The sequence below is a fragment of the Solanum dulcamara genome, chromosome 9, assembly GCF_947179165.1.
Source record: "Solanum dulcamara chromosome 9, daSolDulc1.2, whole genome shotgun sequence".
Lineage (NCBI taxonomy): Eukaryota > Viridiplantae > Streptophyta > Magnoliopsida > Solanales > Solanaceae > Solanum > Solanum dulcamara.
This window is the reverse complement of record NC_077245.1, coordinates 9,217,552-9,236,183: the sequence shown is the minus strand read 5'-3', so window position 1 is coordinate 9,236,183 and position 18,632 is coordinate 9,217,552. Positions and strand designations below refer to the sequence as shown.

At 34.5% G+C, this 18,632-nt stretch overlaps 2 protein-coding genes across 3 annotated transcripts; one reads left to right on the top strand and one right to left on the bottom strand.

Annotated features, from left to right (window-relative positions):
* The first annotated feature begins 1,030 nt into the window (after positions 1-1,030).
* On the top strand, positions 1,031-2,757 carry LOC129902945 (protein CURLY FLAG LEAF 1-like). Its single transcript, XM_055978392.1, has 2 exons — positions 1,031-1,305; positions 2,050-2,757. Exons 1-2 carry the CDS (start codon positions 1,099-1,101, stop codon positions 2,461-2,463), a joined length of 621 nt encoding a protein of 206 aa, XP_055834367.1. The 5' UTR covers positions 1,031-1,098; the 3' UTR covers positions 2,464-2,757.
* A 916-nt stretch (positions 2,758-3,673) lies between these two features.
* LOC129902711 (nucleolar complex-associated protein 3) lies at positions 3,674-18,632 on the bottom strand. 2 transcript variants are annotated; one of them, XM_055978083.1, is made up of 14 exons: positions 18,565-18,632; positions 18,028-18,197; positions 14,812-14,981; positions 14,520-14,728; positions 12,784-12,992; positions 12,559-12,661; positions 11,345-11,508; positions 7,468-7,606; positions 6,934-7,107; positions 6,728-6,855; positions 5,805-6,128; positions 5,168-5,307; positions 4,970-5,067; positions 3,674-4,371 (listed from the first exon to the last, which is right to left on the bottom strand). In XM_055978083.1, the coding sequence occupies exons 2-14, from the start codon at positions 18,183-18,185 to the stop codon at positions 3,907-3,909; spliced, it is 2,481 nt and encodes an 826-aa protein (XP_055834058.1). In that variant the 5' UTR covers positions 18,186-18,197; positions 18,565-18,632; the 3' UTR covers positions 3,674-3,906. The 2 variants fall into 2 exon arrangements, with proteins under 2 accessions (XP_055834058.1, XP_055834056.1); XM_055978081.1 differs by lacking the exon at positions 18,565-18,632 and adding an exon at positions 18,468-18,554.

Below are 18,632 nucleotides of genomic sequence, written 5' to 3'. Positions count from 1 at the left end.
TGAATCTTTTTTCATGTTTACCCTTTGCATTAATGAAGTTTTGCAATTTTTTAAGAGCTAAACTACACTATTTACAAAGTTATACTCCAATAAGGGACTATTTGTATTTATGATTTCACATTCAATCATTTTTATGAGGCTGATTAAACAAAAGGGTAATAGAGGAAAATATGGTTCAAATTTTGTTTTTGAATACGTTTCTTAATATGTATGCATTACCTTAAAAATTCAGTTAATATGGAATAGAGGGGGTAATATTTCTATCCAAATATGTAACTACATTTATTATTTAAAATCAATTTCAACACTTAAAATTTATCAGTTATTTACAATCAGTTAAGAGCTCATTTGGATTGGCTTAAAAAAAGTAGCTTTTAAATCAAAAATAAAAAGTCAAACTTAAATGACTTTTAAGTCAAAAAATAAAAAGTAGGGGGAAGCCTACTTTTGATTTTTAACTTATTTTAAGTCATTTTAAACTTATTTTAAATTATTTTTATATTCGTCAAACACTTCCAAAAATCAAAAACTGACTTAAAAGTATATTTGACTAACTTTTAAGTCAATCCAAACGGGCTCTAACTCAAACAAACTCTACGTACGTTTATTGGTTATAAGGAGTATTATTAGGTGTATTATTCCTTTTCTTGTGTATAACAAAAAAATGACTTAAACAATAATTTTGTGGTCTAGCCAAATTAAACTTTTAAATAAAGTGATCATGTAGGATGGCAAAAGCTATAAACAAATTAGTGCTTGCATGAGAAAGAGTGTAGATTTGACCAAAGAGAAAAGAGTTAGTTAGTACAACCTACTAAGCTTTAAATAGCAGGTTGGAGGTGTATAGTAATTGCAAAGTCCCAACTCCAATTCAATTGATTCAATTCAATTCAATTTATTTCTCACTTGAAGAGCACGTCATACAGAATAATGGGACCCTTTCTAGTTCCACATTTATATTTTTGCCCTTTTAGATTCTATTGTAGTTGGTTGCCTTCCCCTATATAACCGTCCACATTATTTACAACATTTTATAATTATCTCAACAATCAAAAACAAAAACTGGGAGACTTTTTATTATTTTCTTGATCATTAGTGATGGTGTCCTTTCACACAATAAGTCAAATTCCAAAACAAAGAAATGTTATGGAAGATTTGTGTAAGAAGAGAAAATGGGAAGATGAATTGTCTTGTGATGAAATAAAGCCACAAATTAAACCTAAAAAGTTGACAACTTTGTTTGGTACACAGCTGAATCCTGAGACTCCTATGCCTTTGGAGTGGCAAAGATGTCTCGATATTAAGGTATGCTATTTTTTAATATATATATATATAACGATGGTGTTCCTGTCAACTTGGAAGCTTTTGAAAATAATATTTGTTGTGTACACATAGCTCTTTGAATTCTCTTGACATAAGAGAGGTAATTGTGTTTCAGAAAAAATTGTTTTGGTTTTGTTATTGTTCGGATGACTTTGTCCACTAAAATTAAGAGGTCCGATGGAATTTTTTTTAAAAAAAAAAAACCTACCTCAAAGAGATTTGAATCTCCATTTTGTGTGATTTTTACTCACTTTACTGATTATTAGGCAGGTTGCTCTTTTAAGTGCATGTCAGAAAAATCATATTATTTTGTGCGCTTTTCCTTCGATAAATACTATAAAACTAGTTAAGACTTAGAACCTGTATATTGTTTTGTTGAGGTAACACGACTATTTTTAAGCATTTGATTTTAATAAAAAAAAAAAAGGAGTCAAAAGTTGGGATCCAATGGTTAAAATAAGTTCATCCAATCAGACTCTTAAGTGAAAAATGTTATGAAAGCTAGACTATACATTGTTTTATTCGGTGATGGAGCCACTCTTATCCAAGTACACCCCCGCAAATTACATTGGTAAAAAGTTATTCATGTATATATATTTTATAATAAATATAATTCCCTTGCTATTTTTTTTTTGTATATTTACTTCTTTCTATTTTGACTCCTCGGAGTGAATCCTGTATCTGCCACTAATTTTTAAAATTATTTTTGCTGTTTTATAAATGCAGTCAGGACAGATTTACTTCTACAACACGAGGACACAAAAGAGGACATCAAGAGATCCAAGAATAAGTAATTCAGAGCCACCAACACATCCAGTGCATATGAGTTTAGATCTTGAACTCAACTTATTACCATCATGTGGATCACCAGAAAAGACCAACCAAATTGATGACAATTTTGTTAGCAATTCGAATAACTTCATCAAAAAGAACAGTGATTCTCAAGGTTTAATCAATCGTTCACCCTCATGGCTAACATTTGATGTTGATCAACAAGAAATGGTCACTGCAGTTTGCAAGAAATGTCACATGTTAGTAATGATGTCTAAATCTTCACCAACGTGCCCAAATTGCAAATTTGTCCATCCATTAGATGAAACCCTTCCTACCCTTTTCAATAAAAGGCTAAGCTCCTTTTGATTAATTCAAGTGGCCAATAATTTAGCTTCCTAGATAGCACCTTTAGGAAAAGCTTATATATATTTTATGTAATATCCCCTGATTGGAGGGTGAGCTATAATTTCGTATGGTGCAAAGGAAATTAGGGAAAACGTTTATTGTAAAGGAAGACGACATTTACCATTTTCAGTATGTACATACTTATGTAACCCCAAAAAAAGCCTTGCTAACTGTATGAGTCCACTTTCTTTGGTATCATGCATGATTGTAAAAAGAAATTGGCTACTATTATATTGAAAATTTTGCAACATCAAATGTTGTGTTATAGTTTTTCATTTTATTTTTTTGGGGAATATGACTGGACCAACACTATCTATCACAGGGTAGTTAATGTACTGCATGTATTTGTTTTAACCTCCTTTAATTAGACCATTAAAGTCTGAAGTAGATGCACCTAAGAAAAAAAGGTTTGTTAAATTTGACTTGGAGTTAAAAGTTAATTAATTTTATTCCCTTTGTTCCCTTTTAGGCTTTTACTTGTGTTTTATTTAAGAAAATAAACTTTTTATTTTATTTGCCCATTTTTAACGAATCAAGAGAAATTTATTATTATTATTATTTGATATTACCCTATAGTATTAAGTACCTACACTTTCCAAACTTATTGGAATTACAACTTTAATAACCATTAATAATCATAACTTAGTAAAACAAATTATAAACTATAAATTAGTCCATAGAGGACCAGTAAAGGGAACGGAGCTATTTAATAATGGCATTGATAAGTGATAAGTAACTTATTATTATATTATCAGTGCATGTAATTTAAAGTTTTGGTATAGGAAAAAACTTACACTATCTAATCATTTAAAAGATTGCTGAGGTTAATTGGTATGTAATAGTAGACATTGCTGAGGCCATATATCAGATATTCGTATGCAATATGTGACATTGCTGAGGTTAATTTTCTCTTCATTAGTTAGGTTGTGAAATTCATTTTTATTTGCTCATAAAGCAGAGGAGACGTATATGATTATATTAACATATCAATAAAAATTAAATTTTAAAAAACAACGTACCTCATATTGTCCCACAAGTGGAGTCTGGAGAGAATGGCAGAGAGGTGGTTTTCGGTAGACCCTCAACTCAAGTAAACACATCAAAAATCAAGTATCCAAAGGAAATACAATAGAGAATGAGACATTCTAAAAACAAAAGGAGAAGAGAACAATTCACAACAGCAACAAATAATATGGTAACCAAAACTTGCTACAACCAAGTCCCTGGGAAATATCTCTGGACATCGAAATAAATAATCAGATCCTTTTAACAGACAGCATAATAGGGGCATTATGCGCAGTTTGTACAAAACAATCGCCAGTTGCACTTTCCTATCCAAAAATACTAGAGAATGCTCAAAACTTTTTAAGTAGATCTACCTACAAAATTGTAGACAACAAATGCCTACTTTGTTCTTCTTTTCTTCTGTTTCTTGTATTGTTCATATAGATTCAGAGACAATGTTGTTCCAACCAATTCCCCTCTTAGTCTTTCATTTTCAGCTATGTCATGCAGCAGCGAGTAATGCTCAGAGAGTTTCTTTTTAACATCATTTTCATCAACTTGAATAGTGGAATCGAGGTCAGCCCCCATACAAATATGCTTTAGTGAGGCATTCCCTTTTTTTCTCTTGGCATTAAGGTCAACTTTTACGATGAATGAGTCCTGCTCAAGTGACAACTCCTTAAAAGCTTGTTGAGGAGATTTGTTGGACAGGTGAACCTGGTTATCGCCAGTGCCCAACATAGAAATGTTGGATGCCATTGTAGAAACAGCTGGGTGGAAATGCTTTGACAAGAGGTTCAGCTCCCAAAGCACTGAAGCAAGTGCACCACTAAGGTTCGGGTCAGTTGCATAAGGCTGATATTTCTGCAACAGAAGAATTGGCATCAGCACATTCTAGAGGTTCAACTATCTACTGAATATGAATGGCATAATTGGAGACGTCTCTTTTTCATGAGAAGGGGGTCATTTCGGTACAAAGCATATAGTTGGTAACATGAGTGGCACACAGAAAACAAATGTCATAGAACATTTCCACAGCTTCCCCGATGGAAAGTTCAAGACATTACGACAACTTCAGAAAACACAACGAGATGTACTTTGCATCAGGAATGCCCACTCCTTAAAGTACTAGATATAAAGGCTCTACAAAGTTTCTATACCACCATAATGTCAACAGATCCAAGCCCTGTGTTTACCATGCCTCCGGTTCCCCCTTCCCAAATAAAGTATATACACGAAGCTGGGGAACGATGTCCGTAAACAGAAGGGCCAAAGAGGTGGACTTCTCTTATTTTCTTCAGAAAATATCATGTACTTCTCTTATTTTCTTCAGAAAATATCATGTGCATGAATGATCCATATTCAAAGAATACAAAAGTAAAACCAACTTATGTAAGCAACAAGTCAACACCATTACACCGTGAGTGCCATATAATTAATCAGAAAGAAGACTGGTTCATACCGCAATGGCACCAGAAACAGAGCCACCTCCAGCATCATTTTCTAATAAGTTCCGGCATTTGACGTTCTTCTGAAGGAGATGCTTCAAAGTCACCAAGGCTGCAATAATTTGACAAACGAGAACACTAAATTGTAACATATAAAATCTTGGTTAAGAACAAATGGCAGTCTAGTAATGGTTAGCAAAATATGTTGTTACCAGCCAAGGACTCTGCAGACCCAGAGCATAAAGAGAATGTAGCTAAACGTTTGATAAAAGCTGCAGCCCTTTGCATGTCATGTTGTCGATCATCACAAAGCATTATCTTCAAAGCTTCAGCTAAGATCTCACCTTTATCCCTGTTTACAAAGAAGATGGCTAACCGAGTTACTCTAGCCTTAGATGATGTACCCTCAGACTCTAATAGAATAAATATCCAACTCTGGTACTCAGAGAGGAGGTCGAAATCTTCAAATCACTCCTCCTTCCCAAAAGGCTAATGTGGAAAGCAAAAGGAGAGTGGAATGTCAAGACTACCGATGCCAAAAAATTGAAATATACTCCCTCCAGTCCATATGAAGTTGATTGTTGGGGTATGGAAGACCCCTTAAGAAAAATAATTAAGGACATAAATCAAAGGTTTCTTTCCACATTTAAATCCCTTTTGATTATTCCCAAACTATTCTCCTAGAAAATATAAAATGGTTAAGAACCTCATTAAAGGGAAGGGTAAATATGGAAAAGTACCAACAATTCTCTTGAACTTTAAAAAATTCACTTATTTTGAACTATGAAAAAAGTCCCAACAATTCACTTAATATGGATAAGAGGGAGTAGTAATGTGATAGAGAACTACCTTCCTGGCCTGTACTCAATTATCAGATTGTAAAATTGGACAAAAAAATCCTGAAGATCAACATTCAGTGCGTCCAAATTGTTTCTCATCACTCTGAAAGCAACAATGCAACACTGGAGCCTTTCAGATACTGTCAGACATGCTGAAACATCCTTGGAAGAGCCATCAGAGTTATTGCCACTTCTGGCAAGCTTTCTCAGATAATTCATGAGATCAGACATGAAATCTAAGTCAATAAGCTGGCAAAATTTCCCAATTCCATTAAGACAAGGAGTAAGAAGTGGATGACTTCCAGCTGGCTGAGATGAGGAACCAGCTTCTGATCTGAGAAACAATCACAGTGACTTTACTTTCCAAGAAAGCATCAAGCAAAAAAACATAGTGGATTGGTATAAAATCCAAAGAGTTGGACACTGAATCATCCAAAAAATTATCTTTCTTTATATTCTTTATGAGAAAATCAATTAAATAAGAAAGGATAAGAAAGAAATGGAAGGTGGTCTTCATTCTTCATATTCGTCTTCCTCAGATATCCTCTTCTGGTTTCATAAATTGGTCTCAACTGCAAATTTGGTTGATATACCTCTTCTTTATAGTGATGGCTAGTTATAGTTTTGCATAGAGAAAGGAAATGACTGACTGGCTTGACAATCATGTGTTCTTTTATCCTAGCATTTACCTAGTGAGATTCTCTATTTTCCTATACATCTGTATGACAGGATTTCTCATTTAATCAAATACAATTTCATCAAAATAATAATAAACGACAGGTAGCACAAAAAAAAAAGTGGAAGCACAGTATTTTTCTTTCCTCACTAAGGAACTAGTTATATGATGTGGTTCAAGTTCAAACCTAGTGTGTTCATGCTAATTGAATTCATTGATTGACATGCTCCATTACATCATCAGCAAGAAAAACATACCTAGGCTTTATTGCATGTTTTAGGACACGAAAGTATGTCTCAAAGATGGCTGATAATACATCAGTCTGCATCCTTCTCCTTTCAGTAACATCGGTAGCTAATGAAGCAGCCTTCAATTCTGTAGTGACCTGTAAAAGCATGAGATGCGCAAATGAACTTACAATTAACAAGTCCAGTCACAGATCATGTTGGCAAAAGAATACTACCTCTTCTCGCGTCTTTGACATCATCTCTTTCCGTGTTCTCTTTTTCTCGTTAGCAGCTGATTCTTTCAGCTCCTTAAGGTTCTTTCTTTTAGCATTTTTGCTTTTAAATTTATTATTAGCATCTTGAGTTTCACGCTTTCCAAGATCATCATCAAATGTCAGAGACATAAACACCTGAGCATGACAAAATCATGTTAGGAGGACAATAATTCTCCCATTGCTAAATCAAAAACTATTTCTATCAGGTTAAAATGCCAACAAAAATTAAGCAAGAATTCCCAGGTAGACCCTGAACTTGAATGAATGTTGTCGGGAATATTAAGTCATAACTCGTCTAGCAACATTATAAGAGATCACCATCTTCTTCGTCAATTATTTGGCACGGTCATCACATTTAACATTGGAACATTCGCCTTTTTTCCCAATACCAGGATATATGCTTCGAATTCACATCATATTCAAGTTCAATATGTCATCATAAACAATCTAAGAAAAAAATCCTAAAACCAAAGTGTTGGTATTAAAATTGCAGACCTCAATGGAATCAGGATGTAGTTGACAATCATAAACTTTAACAAGGTCTGCAATCATTTGAACAGCCTCCACCGTTACCTCACCACCGTGCTTCCCCTCATTGGTGAAAAGTGACTTAACAGTAGCACAGCAAAGTTTCCTGTCAACAAGCAGTAGATAGATAAACTTGAGAGAACATAATTGCTACTTTAAAAAAGCAAGCATTATCTAGAGGCACAAGTGTATTATTTGAATATCCTGATTCACAATCAGCATGCATCAATAGAGAGAGAGGACTAATCTACAAAACAACGAACATATCTCAAAAAATTTAAAGTGCACAGTTTTGGTGCTCGCTTTTCCTCAATAAAGTGGACCTTGAATTTTCAAAGCACTGAACTCTGTACGATAAATTTTCAAGCTTAGCCAATAGAAGCAATTTAGTAGATCTTTAAACCACATATTAGCATTTAACTTTTGCACAAGACAAGAAGCAACAACAACAAACCTAGTGTAATCCCATGTGGGGTCTGGGGAGGATAGGTTAAGGAGGTTGTTTCCGAAGAGCATTGGCTCAATGACATGGGTGTTCACGGGTCAGTTTGGATACCAAAAACCAAACCAATTTAGCCGGTTTATAAAATTAAAACCAAACCAAACCAAATATAATATACATTTATCGGTTTGGTTGTTATCGATTTTGGTTCGGTTATTAATCATACACAAAAATAAAATCAAAAGACAAGGTGGGTGAATAGAAAAACAAATTAGCTAACAAACAAAGGATAACCAAACAACCCACCAACCACTCGTTAAGGCCTTGCAAACCTTGAAGAGGATTTTTATCCAGCAACAAGAAATTAGAATTCGTGGTTGTTGCTTTTGTTTTATTTTTGTTGGTTTCAACTTAGAGCCAAATTAGCCTTTTGTTGGACTTTTTGTTTGGGACTTTTTTTCTTTCATAAATCAATTTTGATATAAACAATATATAAGATATTTAAAATTATTCATAAAAATAATATATTATGTATATAGTTTGTCGATTTGGTTTGGTTATTTCTTCGATTTTTTTTAAACAAGAAGAAGATAAAAGATAATCAAAGCGAAAGAAACATGTAGTAATAGAGATCTAAGACTAAGAAAATACAAGAATAATACTAGAACTCCAAGTATAGAAAAAAAATATGTTAGACTACCTACTAACCTTCTAAGTTCTATCATAGTTCTGGACGACTCGACCTCCATACCCTCCTATCAAGGGAAATGTAATCGGTAAGCTGAAGTTACAGCATATCCTACATAATCACATCTCTCCAATAATTCTAAGGCCCTCCTCTACCTCTCCTCGAGCCCACCATAGACAACCTCACACCTCCTTATAGGAGCATTTGCATATCTCCTCTTCACATGTCTGAACCATCTCAGCTTCACTTCCCACATCTTGTCCACCACAGAGATCACTCTCACCTTGTCCTAAATATCTTCATTCTTAATTTGATCTCTCGACATCCTCATTTCTACTACTTTTATCTTCTAGGCATGGGAGTTTTTGACTGGTCAACACTTGGTCCCATACAACATAACCGACCTAACCACCACATTGTAGAACTTACCTTTAAGTTTTAGTGGCACATTCTTATCGCACTAAACACCGGATGCGAGACTTCATTTCATCCACCCCATTCCAATACAATTTGACATCACGTCAATCTTCCCATTACCTTGGATTACTAACCCATGTACTTAAAACTTCCTCTCTTAGGGATGACTTGTGTATCAAGTCTCACGTCCACGTCTGCTTCATGAGTCACATCCTAAACTTGCGCTCCGGGTATTTTGTCTTGGTCCTACTCAACTTGAAAACTTTTGACTCCCAAGATAAGAAGCAACAGAAGATGAATATTTTTTGACAAGATGAAAATTCATTGAGTTGGAGATCCATACAACAACAACAACAACCCAGTGAAATCTCACAACGTGAGGTCTGGGAAAGGTAGAGTGTACGCAGACTTTACTCCTACCAAGGTAGGACGGTTGTTTCCGAAAGACCCTCGGCTCAATAAAAGCATAAAAAGAGGTCAGATACGGCTAAGAAATTCAAAGCAATATGGAAAAACAAATAACAAAAGTGTCACAGATAAAATAGAGTAATCAAAGTACACAAAGTAATAGATAATAACAGAAATCAGAGCACAAGAAATTAGAATGCGCTAATGCGCCTACTAATAAGGAAGATTAACGAGACTATGTACTAGCCTTTTACCCTAATATGGGTCCTCCACACCCTCCTATCTAAGGTCATGTCCTCGATAAGCTGTAACTGCGCCATGTCCTGTCTAATCACTTCTCCTCAATATTTCTTCGGCCTACCCCTACCTCTTCTGAAACCATCCATGGACAACCTCTCACACCTCCGCACTAAGGCATCTGTGTCTCTCCTCTTCACATGCCCAAACCATCTCAGTCGCATTTCCCCCATTTTGTCTTAGAGATCCATACCACATTAAAAATAATAAAAATAGCAATACAAGCTTAACTTCTTCGTTAACGAAGTTATATAGCAAAAGCTCAAGTCAGCAAATCAACCCATAAAATGCACTATTAGATCCTCTCCTGAAACATCTCACACTATAAATACTTGTATGCTAATTTTCCACTCCTATCCAACACCTAATATTCTGACTTTATGGTTTACAAATCTCGCTTACATCCCTATCATAGCTCTTAATTTCTCACAAGATGTTTTACAATTTAAAAAGTTCACAAACGTCCAATTCCCACTTTTCATCACTCCGTTTATGAACTTTGTCACTAAATTTAAGTGTCTTCCCTCCTTCGTAAGTTTGCCCCAAAACTAAGATCACATCTAAATTGTACTATCAAAGTTTTTAAGTTACAACTAGCAAAAATTTGGCCAAGGATTCAATATAACAGAATTAAAGGCTCGGCTCCATAATTTAAAATTAAGTATAAGTCTCAACTATTTCCTAATATGCATGCCTAGTCAAATTACATTAAATAAAATGGGAAAATAGATTAGATATATAACATATTGGATGAATGCACATCACCAAGTAAACAATGGTGCTGGATTGATTAACTAATGAGAAGCCCTTTTAAATCCTTAAAACTTTTCAGAGAAACCCCCTTTCAAACTTCTGTCACTCCAAATCCTCAAATGCTCCAACAAATAGTTTAAATATAGCTTAGCTCTACATAGAAGTTCATTGCATTTTTCCCCCAAAGCCTTGGTCTAGTGGTAAGAGTGCAACGCGTTATCCGTGGGTTAGGCACATGTTACAAGTTCGAAGTCTGCCCTACACAAAAGCATTGTATTTAAGTGGAGAAGGGTATAGGGATTAGGGGCGGGCTTAATACCCACTGAGTTTTGAATCATGGGTTACTAGCCCTTGGAGATTTCTAGGTTATCAAAAAGAATGCATTGCAATTTTATGGGGTCTCTGAATCCTCCATCTAACCAAATTGACCTGATTTTCAGGTTTAGTCTCCATAACCTCATTGCACTTTAAAGTTATGCATTTTATTCAGCTTCTCTATTAAGCACTTCAATACCAGTCCTTCCATGAAATAAGAGCTTGTAATTGTAGATTTCTCTAAAAACTTGATGTTCTGCAACCACAGTCTCCAGAAACCAAATAACGCTTGTCTTGCATCCTCTATAACGCCAAAGCAACTCAAAATGAAGAAAGTGTGTATAATACTCGTCGTGAGATCTGAAGATTTCCCACCACTAGAACAGGATCATAGGGCAACCCAATGAAGGATTCATGGAGGGAAAAAGATACAAAATGGAAATTCCATCCTTCAACCAGCTCCAAGTAAAGAAAAAGTGGAAAAGCTGGAAGGAAACGAAAGAGGAGCAGTAAACATAATTTACCTTGATATGTCATCCTCAGAGCTTATGTTTCTTATGACAGCAGCTAACAAATTCTCTCGGAAATTGAAGTGTGGAACTGCCTCGAGTAAAGTACAGATGCAGCGAACTGCGACACGTTTGTATACAGCCTGCTTTTCTACAGCTATCAGCTTCTGTAAATACGCCTGTTAATACACAAACAGGAAAAGGAGTAATGAGCAAACTTATCTGACAGAATATTGTCAAATTTGTCAAGACTTTTTTTCATATTTTTTTTATTATTATTATTTTGTGCCAAGACTAGAATTATATTTGAATCTGCAATCCAACATACATGTGTAACATTTCTAAGGATGCAAGTAAAGTCACTAAGACCATTTTTTATTGTCAAAAAAGTTTCTAAGACCATTTTAAAATAGGAAGTCACATTCTATGTAACTTCAAATATCAAACTTTCTTCATCTCAGCAACATACCTTGCTGATATGAGATATATCAAGAAGTTTAATTGAGAAAAGGTACAGTCATTCTGATCCATAATAACTAGATTGTACCCATTTGATCGACCCCCTTCAAAGAGAGTTTCTTACTTTTACTTCTATTCATTTCATAGAAATTACTTCAGTATGTGAAAATGGTTAACATAGTAGGAGTCTAGCTAGCCTTTACACTTGTCGAACTTATTTACTCATTCTCAGGTGATGAATTCACTTTAATTCTTTGTATTTAATATAATATCCCACAGCTAAGATAATTTATACAATGCCCTGGATAAAGAATAGTCTGTCCAGTGTTTATTCATACATAATAACAGATAGAAATATGTAAAATAATTGCAAGGTGATGAGACTTTAATAATTTAACCCAACATATGGAGGAATACATTAAAAATTACAGCAGTCCTAGCACTTTTATCTGCATTAAGTACCTCAAGATGCTATCGTGTAACACCAGAAACAAGAACAGCTCGAAGAATATATATTCCTGTGTTTTATACTTCTATTGCAAACAAAGTACAATTTCTATGGCCTGAATTCATATTTTTCCATCCACAAGGCAAAAGGTCAAAGATCCGTTAACACGGTGCTCCAAAAAGGTGGCACAATAATTTGCAATCAAAGAAATGGAACACAACAAAGTGGTAAAGCATGTCATTAACAATTTGCGATAGCAGCTATAATATGAACTCAGATGTGCAATCAATTATTATATTGAGATTTTGATCCATAAATCAACCTTATATGTAGATAAGAGGGTAGATTCATAGAACCGCATTTTCTTAACAGCCTTTGAAACTTTCATCTCCTGCTCCTTTTCAGTTGGCAGACGGATGCGATACCTGGAGCACATATTGAAAAGACAAAAGAAGAGTTAATTGTTTACATAGTAAAGTTGACAAAAGAACCAAAAACTAGGACAAGTAAACTAGAAGCAGCCCATGAACTCTTGCAAGCTTCTCACCCAGGAATGATATCTCTGAAAACAGCCAACAAAGACTTAAGGGCAAGTACGGCTATATCACGATCACCATCTTTAGAAATCTCCAGCATCTCCTTGAGAGATTTGATGTTTAATTCAGGATCAGTTAGCAGTGCAGTTCCCAGCTCAGCTAGTCTAAACTTCTTTTTTGCATTGGCCTCTTCTGCTGTCATATCATTTATCACCTCGTCCTAACACCATGGAAAAAATAAATCAATATACTCGTATCCAAATTTAAGTGCCCTTTTCTTTTTAGCATAGTTAATAAAAATTTCTGCAACCAGCATACAGTAATGACAATATAAATCCTAGAATTCGAAGCTATGTTGCTCGGACTCTTCAAAAATGTCAACGGGTGCGTGTTGAATTCTCCAAAAGTAGTGTGTTTTTGGAGAATCCGAAACGGGATACGGCATCGAAAGTGAAGAGTCCATGCAACTTAGATTCGAAGTAAACATCACTAAAGTATAATTCAACAATGCCGCTGAACTATAAATAGAATTGGAAAGCTACTTTCCAATTAATCAAATACAGAAAAATTGTTTTATATTTTTGTTGTAGTAATTTAACTAAGAGAGTTGAAGAGAGAAATAATAAGAAGAAGGAAGTGATTCACAAGTTGGCCTAGACACCACGGTTATCAAAAAAAATGTGATTCACAAGGAGCACAGAAACAAAGGTAGTAGAAGAGAAAGCACTACAAACTCGAGAAGAAGAAGACAGCAGCAGCAAAGAGGACACTGAAGTGTATATGAGGAGAAGTCTCAATTACTAAATACGAAAAATCCCTATTTTTCCTCTTCGTTTTTTTCTTATTTGTCTTTTTTTATCAATTGAAATAAAATTCAAAGAATCAGCCGCTTCCTGTAGGTTCACTTTACACCTCACCATCTAAAATGCATAGCTTCTTCCATAAGGCAATAACCTCTCACTTGGCATTGCTCCGTTGTTTAACAATGGGTGATGGCTTTTAATAACACTGGTTATTTTGTTGAAGGACAAATAAAAGAATGAGCGCACACAACCTCTTTGATACTATATATTGAAAGAGTATTTGACGAAATACGAGGAAAGTATATTTGGGACAGCCAAAGACAAGATTGTCACTCTGAATTTTGGGTCCAAGGTAGTATTATTTTCCCAGAATAATCTGACACGGAAATGCCTAGGATAAATCACGCTACAATACCTCTTACAAAGATCACCCCGATCCAAGTGATTTAAGATTTCCTCCTCCACCAAAATTAGGAAAACATGAAGCACCAAAACCAGGTAATAATTCCATCAACTAAGGGTTCGTTTGGTTGGGAATAAGTTATCCCAGGATTAATTATCTCGGGATAAGTTATATTAGGATAAGTTATTCCACCATGTATATGGGATAACTTATCCCATCACTAAGGTATAAATGATGGGATAAATAATCCCAAGATTGTCTAATTACCTCCAACCAAACACGGGATAAAATAGTCCTGCATTTTATCCCTGAGATTATTATACCTTATATCTCACACCAAACGACTCCTTACAGTATAGTGACAGTGCAACAAGGGGAACCAGCATTAACTTGTGTAGTACGTCACTCTCATCATATATACTCTTTTCAAAAGTTCTGGTGCCTTTTTTCCCTCTTTGCATTATCATCTACAATTTAAAATTACTTTAGGATATATATTCTAGCACTACAGCATATCTTTTAGGATATATAATGCACATACCAAGACTTCAGCTTGAGGTATTTGCTCAACATCCTCTACTTCTGCCACCTCTTTTGCCTGTTTCTTAGCCTCTTTTCTGGTTTTCTTCAATTTGGCACGCTTCTCTGCTTTAGTCAGCCTCACCACACTTGCATCAATACCAGCATCTTTGCTGTTAGTATTAGCTTCCTCTTTATCTTCGTTTTCAGATTTTTGTGTAGCCTTTGGCACTGTATAATATGAAAATATTAAGACTAACGGTTACAGCAGGTAAAATACCAGGTGATGATGAATGAACAAGAGATTTCAGTACCTGTCCTGTAATAAAGTTTTCCATCTAAAGTCTTCACAGGAAGAGCATCCACAGGATCAACTTCTAGCCCCTGTTTTTCTGTTTCTTTATCAAGTGACTTCTTCTTTAACCGCCTTTCATACAGAGACTCCAGCTCATCTTCTTTCACATCGGCAACACGAGTAACGTGCCTTTCCAATTACAAAAATAAGATCAGTTATAAAACTTTAGAAAGTTAATAGACTTGCATAAGACGGGAAAAGGAAATGAGAAACTAAAAGAAACAGATGTTCCATCTAAATCATACTCCAAGGTTTAAACATAGCAAAAAATTGAAGTTAAGCAAATACAAAAGGACACATCACTATCACAATTTTTAAGAAACATAGCAATCTGTTGAACAAATAAAAGTTGCAGTGTCATATTGATTAACCAGGAAAAAGGGGCAAATGCCAAGAAAACGTCAAGAGTGGCAAATGGAAGTGACCCTAACTACAGGGGCATCAGGATGAACTATTTAACTATCCCAGAATACTGTAAGAAGATTACAAGAGCTTAAGAAAATTCCAGGATATGGTGAACTTCTTCGAATTGGTGAACTATGGGGCCATTGACAAGTTACAAAACTAGGATAAGCATTAAAACCTGATTGAACTCTGGAGCTTCTGAACAAAGAGCCAAACTTTGGGAGCAAAAGTTAATTTCGCCACCACTAAAAACTAGATTTTTGAATATTTGTAAAGGAAAAGAAAAAACTCACTGTGTGGCAAACATTACATTAGGCCTCAATACAAATATGCTCAACTGCTTGGGTCAGTTTGAATCACTCTTTCAGATGGGGGAGCACTATTGGAATGGATTGATTGCAAATCAGCTATTAAGCCTACCAAAGCTCACACAAGTGATACTTTGAAGAATTGTTTCCCCAATTAAACCCACTTCCACGACCAAAAAAGGCAATTCCAAAGTTGAAATGGAAAGCCAATTCCTTGAGGTAAACTTCCTTTTCTACCTATTTGATCTTTTCTAACTAAAAGTTAACTATTTGATCCGGCATTACTTGTTACACTTCGAAAATTTTAGGTCAAATATCAATCTTAAGTTTGGCAACTCTGATCATGAGAGAGGAGTATATTGGCCTCCCAGCTATTTGGGGCTAAATGTAAAACACACAGTTGGATCATCAGGTAAATCTTTTTTTTAATAGTGAGAAGATTTTGACAGAGAGCACCAACATTGTATCCTTCGATGCGAGAAGTTTGATCTTTTACCTATTGAGTATCTTGGAAAAAACTCTCAACACATCACTGAGTAGAATTTTTCAGTAAAGGATAGTAAAGGATCGTTTGGTGTGAAGGATAACACCATATAGTGATGGGATTAAATTATAGTGGCACTTAATTTGATGTTTGGTTGGCAAGTTTGGGATAACTTACTTCGGTATTAATAATTAGTGATGGGATAAGTTATACCTCCTCTTGGGTGGTATACTAATCCTGGGATAACTTATCCCGGGATAAAATAGGTAAATGACAAAAATATCCCTTTAAATCCTTTTTATACCTCACTTTTCAAGTTCATATATATTTACATTTTTTTAATACCATATATAACAACATTCACAACCTTCACTCCTTATTTTTATGATAATTCTTCATATTTTTTCTATTAAAAAATTACACAATATAATATAATTTTTATATATAAAATTATTTGACTAATTCTTATGTTTATTTATATTTTGATTTCTCATAAATCATTTTATGCTTTAACAAACTTAAAATGGAAATTCTATTTTTAAATTAAATAAGAAGAAAATTTTATTTTTAAATACTTACAGACATCATGGAATGCACACATAAAAATATTTAAACTAAAAAAGATGAAAGTTTTATTTTAAGAATGGATATTAAATAACCAAAACTTACAAATAAAATATAAAAAACTAAATAAAGTTAAGGGTATTTTTGTAAACAAACAACTTATTCTTAAATTTTAGCCATGCAAATTATTTTAAATACAACAAACCAACACTCAATAAGAAATAATCTCAGCATAACTTATCTCATCATAACTAATCTCAACACAACTTATCTCATCACAACTTATTCCATCATAACTTGTATTCAAGCCAAACGACCAGTAAGAGATAAACATGAAGGCAAGGATAACATGAATACAGAGGGAAAAGGCACTGACCACTTAGATAAAGCTCTAGAGTACTCCATTTAGTACATTAACATGTGAAAGTGTCAAATGGAACGCAAATCATACAATATGTAGGTCTCCTAAATTTTTTTGAGCAAAAGGTAACTTGTATTCATACAAAACTCAGCACCAAAAACAGATACTGAAGGAGAAGATTTACAATTACAAAAAGGAGTATGGGGGTCATTTGTACATCTACTTTCTTACATTTTGCCTATGAAATCTACTAAATCTCCTATCTCCCCCATTAATCCTGTTTACACCAAAAATAGGAAAGGTTGAAGGCTATTCATCTTGATTTTCTGAATGGAATTCCTTCTATCTTCAAATGTCTTTTAGGTTCTCCCCATCCAAACTGTCCACCATATGCAGACTGGAATACTTTGTCACCAATCCTCCTCTGCCTTCTTCCAACTCCCTTCCTACATAGAGCTGACATCGGTTTTTGTTGCCCTTCTAGGCATTTAAAATCGTTTTTCCATGAATTTTCTTCTTCTTTATGAAAGAAGATATTTGATCAACCCATTATTTTTTATTTTATTTTTATCAGGTTGATCAACTGATCATAAGAGATCTAAGGGGAAAACCCGTTTTTCCAAAGAGAACTAATACCAGATATAATTTCAAATATTAGTCTCTCACAAATCAATTAAACAGTATATTCCCCTTTGCAATACCTCTGTCTATTCTAGTTTTCGGAATATGTAGACTTTTGGTCGAACATTTCCCAAGCAAAAAAGACATATTATACCACATTCAAATCATCCAACTTACCGAATCAAAATGATAAAATTTTGCTATCTAGGCATCAATCCACAAAAATAAAGTCAAAACCAACCAAAAAATCATGTCAAGAATTGCTTATTTACGAACACCTTTGAAATACACAAAATCATACCCAAGGTTGCAAGATTAAATAAATAAACCTTTTCTGAAAGAAAATGAATTACTGATAAACAATATCTGTATGTGCATTAGCTCCAACACATAAATGAGAATAAACACATATACATGCCAATAATTGCTTACTTATTAATTGACTTCGTATCCAAATTGGACAAAAAGCCAGTATATTCTCGATTTTCGGTGACAAATGTCACGTCCTCGTCTGATACTTCAACTGCTTCATCAGGAATTTCCGGTGGAAGCTCCGGCGGTAGCACAATCTTCTGCTTTTTCTTCCCCATTACTAATAGTCTCTGCAAGAGGTATACACACAAACTTGTGAGCTTCTGAAATCAACTAAACATAAACTGGAGCTTCACTAAGCATAAATTCCAAAAACCAGGTTATTTGCTAATTAGAACACAATCACAAAATCAAGCCAATGTAAATTACTTGAAAATGAGATAAAAGCAGATAGGAAGAAAGGACGACTCAACCCTAAAGCCACTAAGGCCCCAAAAAATAAGGGCCTCCAAAGGAAACAAAAAAACCCAAATTTAGTTCACTCAAATACGAAAACATACCGAATATGCACAAAAAAAGAAATAAATTCCAGCAAGAGGTAAGATTAAACGAAGAACCAAAAGGACTGAGCAGACAAAAGATGAAGGAGATACATACATAAAAGAAACAAAAATGTTAGCCGTTGCCAAAAACACCGTATTAACACTTAAAGAAACAAAAACCCT